Here is a 6,018-nt window from a genome sequence, read left to right on the forward strand (position 1 = left end):
GATGATTTTGAGCGATGCTTGGCATACGAGATGACGTTGAGCTTGAGAGGGGGGAGTGTTGAGACTTGATGAATATCATCGACAATCATCATTGCTGGTACCTTTAGTGGATACACATATCTTCGCAAGAGATACTATAGGTCAACTACATTGACTTGGACTATCTAATGGAGGGATGGCACACTTATCCATCCAGCTCACTCATTTGCCGTTCACACTAAATCGTTGTACTAGTTTTCCCTTATGTTGTACTTTCTCTTTTATGCATTGTAGACTTCTTATTTTAAGTTAGTGAAGAAGAACAAAAAGGTTTTGCTTCTCTCTCTCTCTCTCTCTCTCCCCCCTTGCTTGCTTGCAAGAGCTAAAGCTCTCTTCTTCTCTATCTCTTAAGAGTATCTTGACAAGACTTCAGTTTTTTCTTTTCTTTGGGAACCACCTCCCACTATAAATACCACTAATTCTATAGCTCACAGTGGGACTCAACTCAGAGCTAGCATACCACAATTCTCTTTTGTATTATAGGAGCTTCAAAATGTAATAACCATTCATAAATCAATCCTTTCTTGTGAACATGTATACGTCCCCTTTTTGTAGTTTTAAGTGAGTAAGCCTTTGGCTTATCTTTTCAAGCCAACGTGAGACCACCTACTTTACATTTAAAATTTAAAATACCACTAAACCAATTATTCTCTTGGGGGTCTTAGGCTCCTTACACACTGAATACATGCCTGCCCGTCTAACTTGGGGTTGGGCGGGGCATGCATTACACACTAAACTTCATGATAGTTTTAAAACGCTTGTAAAAGTCGAGCAGCTGTGGCCGTGTATTGGTTTGGCGTCTGAAGCTAGCTAAGCTGGCACACGATCAATCCCCGCCCGAGCTTGGTAGGGGGTAGAGGCTGTCCAAAAAGTTGTTCTCTGCTCGTTTTCTGCTGCGAATCAAAATCTGCCGCTTGGCCTCCACGTCTCTCTTGGGCAGGCGGGTGTGTAAAGACCCTTAGCTTCATTGGTCTTTTAAAAAACAAAAAATCTCTTAAAATCACAAATTCTGCAAAGACAGCATATAGGAGCTCTAAAATCTCAAACTTTAGGTGGGGCTGACCCGGCTGAGGCTTGGTCCTGTCTGAGCGGCAATGAAGTTTTCGATTGACTAGAAACTCTACAAGCCTGCAAGGAGCCTCTCTTGACGATCGCTTGAAGACAGATCCCACCCTTCCAGCCTTCCTCGCCGTCTTGCCCACAAGCATGCACAGGCGACGTGAGGTAGTCTTTCCATTTATTTCACTTGCTCCAGAAGAAGATTTCGTTTACGATATCCCCCAGCAGTTACGCCATGTCCCTTCCTTCAAAGTAGCAGTCCTCGCTGCCATTGCCTGTCACCGATTTCACCGTACGCTGTGGTTGAGTAGGCGCCTCCTTAGAGGTACCCCAGTAAGCCGCTTGCGCTCCTGTGTCCTCGTCATCGTGTCCTTAGAAAGGCTTAGGAGCACCTTGCCACTACATCGAGCAAGGCGGACCAAGTACCTCCTCTCCATGCAAAGGTACTCGTCTTCGCACCACAATGCGTTCAGATCATATGGCTGTGCCATTGTTTTCTGCCTCAAACTAGTGCACAAATTGCATGAAAGGCACACACAATGCGACCCGCTACAAATCGCCATTGACACAATTTCTGAAGCTTTGAATTTTAAGCTGGAGCAAGGCATCAACTCAGGCAAGTGCAAGGTATTGCTAGAGGTGTTCTCCTCCATATCCAGCCTGCTTGTCATCATGCGGTTTGTGCTGGATAACCTGAAGCACCCATTGGATATGGGCGCATATAAGGGGCTCTCTGCATGCTACTACTCTTTGAAAGAGCTGTGCAGAATGCTTAAAATGTGCAAACAATACATACAAGACTGCAGCGGCTCTGTTCCTTCTCGCCAAGTATTTGCAAAGCTTGAGAATGTCCACACCATCAAGTTCCTTCTCTTGGATCTTTACAAACAATACCAGCTTCTTGTCCTAAAATTTGATGGGTTTGCAAACAGCATTTGTGACACTGTAGCAAAAGAGTTTGCATGGGATTGCAGTCCTCCTTGTCTACCTGGGTCGTTTATGGGACATTACCTTCAGCTTCAGGCCGAGAAGGATCTTTCCGAAGTGCTTGCCAAGCTAAAGCGACACCCAAAATCATTATGGTCCATCTTAATGGGTAGTTGGAGGAACATTTTAAATCCAGCAGAAGACATTGTTTTAGGAAAGTTGTTGCTTGAAAGGCTCAAGTATCCCATCACTGAATATGGAGATGTGGAGTATTTGAAGGGAGGTATGTTTGTGGACAAGAAGCATATCAAATTAGTAAGGTTTCTAGGATCGGGCACTTACGGTAAGGTGGAGGAGGTGTTGTGTTTTGGTGAGAAGTATGCCATGAAGACTATCAAAGGGTTGCGAGCAGTAGAGGATGCAAATGAGGCAGTTATACAAGCAAGGCTTCATCATCCAAACATTGTCAAACTGATGTGGTACACTCGTAATTTTGATTCTCAAAACAGTTTGTCATTGTTAATGGATCTCATGGTCACTAGTTTGGAGGATTATATTGAGCAGCAAGCTTACAGCAGTACACGAAGTAGGCTGTTCCATTTCCCCCTTGTATCTTTAAACATTATGATGCAAATTGCTAAAGCTATGCGATATCTGCATAGTCAAGGTATAATGCATAGAGATTTAAGGGCTGCTAATGTGTTGGTTGGCACTTGGAGCCCTGATGCATTCAATGAAGGCTATGTTCATGTGAAAGTGGCTGATTTTGGGTTTGCAAAGGTGAAGCTTGTGGGAAGCCAAACTCAACTGCATTCGTGGAAGGTGGGTACTGGTTATTGGAGGGCACCAGAGGTATTTTGGCAAGAACCCTCTTCAAGTACGGACAGAATGGATTGTGTCGGATCTAGCAGTCATTTACCTAATTACTCGTTGCCTGCAGATGTGTATAGTTTTGCCATGACGTGCTACGAAATCATTACAGGCAGGAAGCCTTTTTCTGGTTTCCTCGAGGATGGGATGAAACATAAGGTGTTGAAGGAGAGAATAGTTAAATGTCATGAAAGACCGACCTTGCCACCTTCGCTGCATCCTGGACTTAGAGACCTCATAGAGCGGTGTTGGGAGGGAAGGCCAGAACATCGCCCTTCATTTGGGGCCATATGCCAACAGCTGGATCAAATAAGAGATGACTTTGTGTTTGGCTCGCATCTCATGTGCTATCCACAAAATCGGTGATGCTAAACCCTTGCCCTCAACCGATTTTTTTGTTGCTGTTGCTTGCCGTTTGTAGCTCCTAGTACCTACCAGGCTCTTAGCTGGGGAAGCCTTCCTACACTTTGGGCACAGGAGGTTCTTCAAAGGGGATCTATGGTTTCAATTAGGCACCCCGGTGTTTCAAATTGATCGGTACATTGCTTCCATGATGATAATGCTGTGAGTATTCATCTTGGCTCAGTTTTTTGATTGATTGAAATCCAGTGAGCTAGCTCGCCTATGAAGGCCATAAAGAGGCCAAGTATTGAAATGTAAATCGAGAGGTCTTCACTGCAATCAATTGGTCGTTTCAGTGGTTGCAAAACTTTGTTTTTATTTTGTTTTATGTTGTTGCTTATTTTGGAATGTATATTGCAGGCACCTTGTTTATTACCAGTTTTTTTTTCGAGTTTTAATCATCTACGGTTGCTACTAGAGCACAGGGAACTTAATCTCTAGAGCATGCTATTTTATTGTGGCTTTCGCTTTTTCACAGAAATCCACCATAGGACTGTGGTATGATTAAAACATTGCAGCCATAAAAGCATGCTTTAAAAGGTGGGATTTTTTTCCATACCTTCATCCATTCTGCACACTTTTGGAAGAAAATACTTTGGGCTTCATTATACACATGTAATCGTTATGAACAAAAGTGTGATTTACATTTCTATTGGACCTACACATAAGGGGATTTTGGATCCATACTACTACCTATTTAAAGATTGTTTGATAATGCATTTTAAAAGGTAGTCATGGCATTAAGCTCTAGTATTGGATCATGTTTCAGAGTAGAGGTTGGTATGATAAAGAGCATCTGGACGTTGGGAAAGGCTTTGTTTCTGTTGGCGTCTATTGTTTTTGGTTGCCTGTGAGAAACGGTGCCCTCGCACACTAACTCCGCCAAAAAATGGTAGTTCGCTAGAGGGAAGTTTCATTTTCAACAAGACAGCACAGAGAATTGCTACTTAGATTTTGCAGGTGCAGCAAACAAGTCATCTTACGCAAGCTTTACCCCGACCCGTCCAGCGTCGAGAATGTACCATAGATATCAATGAACTTGCAGCTTGCAAGACCCTAAACATTATTGCCAGTCACGCATGGGGCAGCAATAAAGAGCCCTGCAAGCAGCTATGGCTCTGGCTTCTCACATTTTGCCACATGCAGCAGGCGTTGAAAGAAGGACAGGTGAAGGAGGTGGAGGGTCAGAGGGCATAAAGGGCTTCATGCGCAAATGCCAAAGCCTCCACTTGCTTTTAAATCCTCCATGCCGGTAAAGCTCCTCCCACCGCGTGGCCTGTAATATGCTGATTGTATCTTCATCTGGAAAGACTACATATTGGAAATCAATGATCCAATTATCTTGACAGCTATGAGGTTTATCTCTCTATATTGACCATTGCTTTTCGTTGATGACCTTGATCAAATCTTAATGAACTTGTCTGGTTTTCACAAACTGATGAGTTTATGCCAAACATTGTGAGGGAGTTGTTCTCTCTTGAGTATCGCGGCTTGAATTCAAGACGCATCGAATAGATCGTTGAGGCCTTTGGGATTCTTCACACGACTCGTGGTATAACCACTTCTAGCAAGTGGTTGGAAGAAAGACTGAACTGCTACTTGAATCAATCGAAGACTTCAATAGAAGTTGAAATAACTGCATAAAATTGACACAAGAGAGTGATGACAGAGGGAGACGATGTCAAAGGAGGATGCCCATATTGTACACAGGTGGATGGCCTTGAATTGCGGCTGTCATCACTCTCCTTCATATTGTACACAAGTTGATGGCCTTGAACTGCCATAGTCCTCCTTGCTGGTGCCTTTAGAGGCACTCAAGGGGTGCCTCTAATAAGAGCAATCAGCGATCACACACACCCAAGCATTGACGCCACCCACCCAAAACACCCAAGTAATGGGTCCCAAGTTTCTGAAAAATTATGGATGGGGTTGGCTTTATACTTTAAAAGTAGACGAGGGAGAGGATTTTCAATCTCTTTTGAATGGAAGCTCAAGCGAGACAGAGTCCGTTTAGAGAGAACAACTGTAGATTTTTGAGACCTTAAAGAATATGCTACGACAGAAAATTTGAATTCTAAGTCTAGAAAGAGAAGTCAATTATGTGCAGTTATTTATAGATACCATGATTGGATTTGAAAATTTGTTCCATGCTTTTTTGAGTCCTGCGCAAAGAGCATGAAAAAACCTCATATGAACACATTTGGAATAATAGGGTAGATAGTGACCTCTCCGATATCACCAATGGAGAGATTCAAGGTGCTGACTCTCGTCAAATGTGTACAGATCGTAATCGGCAATTTTGTGAGCCTACTTGTAGGTTTTTGTCAATCGAAGCCCTCTTACATAAGTCGTTTGTACACGCGCTTGACGGGTGTTATCTCACTTCGGTGGGTATATGGCAATACCAACATGTAGCCTTAGATAATGGCAATGTGTCTGTCTCGTTTCTAGGTCAAATGCATCACTATGTTGTGAGATCTGCCTATCATCATAAGTATCTGTAGGTCCCTCATTATCATATCCAGGACTGTAATGTTTTCAGTGTCACAAATTTTCTTTGTTTTGTAGCCAGCATTCAACCCTTGAATTCTCTCCTATTGAGTGTGAAAATTAGCCGAAATCCCCATCTTGGTGGCCAGCCGTAGTCCACATTGAAATGGATCTCATAGGTGCATCATCAGCCTGGCAGGTGCTGCATCTTGAAGAGTTGGGAGTAACTGT

General features: G+C 43.3%; 1 protein-coding gene across 1 annotated transcript; it reads left to right on the forward strand.

Moving 5' to 3' along the window:
- Positions 1–993: 993 nt before the first annotated feature.
- Positions 994–5,311, forward strand: LOC147459922 (uncharacterized). The gene is made up of 4 exons (XM_086511089.1): positions 994–3,054; positions 3,317–3,459; positions 4,067–4,133; positions 4,258–5,311. Exons 1-4 carry the CDS (start codon positions 1,246–1,248, stop codon positions 4,492–4,494), a joined length of 2,256 nt encoding a protein of 751 aa, XP_086367215.1. The 5' UTR covers positions 994–1,245; the 3' UTR covers positions 4,495–5,311.
- Positions 5,312–6,018: the final 707 nt, after the last annotated feature.

Source organism: Adiantum capillus-veneris, chromosome 4, assembly GCF_014529385.1.
Source record: "Adiantum capillus-veneris isolate H3 chromosome 4, ASM1452938v2, whole genome shotgun sequence".
Lineage (NCBI taxonomy): Eukaryota > Viridiplantae > Streptophyta > Polypodiopsida > Polypodiales > Pteridaceae > Adiantum > Adiantum capillus-veneris.

What these genes read in the sequence shown, in the direction of transcription:
- LOC147459922 (XM_086511089.1), top strand. Translation starts at nt 1,246, where the DNA reads ATGCACAGGCGACGTGAGGTAGTCTTTCCATTTATTTCACTTGCTCCA. An exon ending in GCTTCCATGATGATAATGCT is followed by an intron (nt 3,460 to 4,066) that starts GTGAGTATTCAT and finishes ATCATGTTTCAG; the next exon opens with AGTAGAGGTTGGTATGATAA. An exon ending in TGTTTCTGTTGGCGTCTATT is followed by an intron (nt 4,134 to 4,257) that starts GTTTTTGGTTGC and finishes TAGATTTTGCAG; the next exon opens with GTGCAGCAAACAAGTCATCT.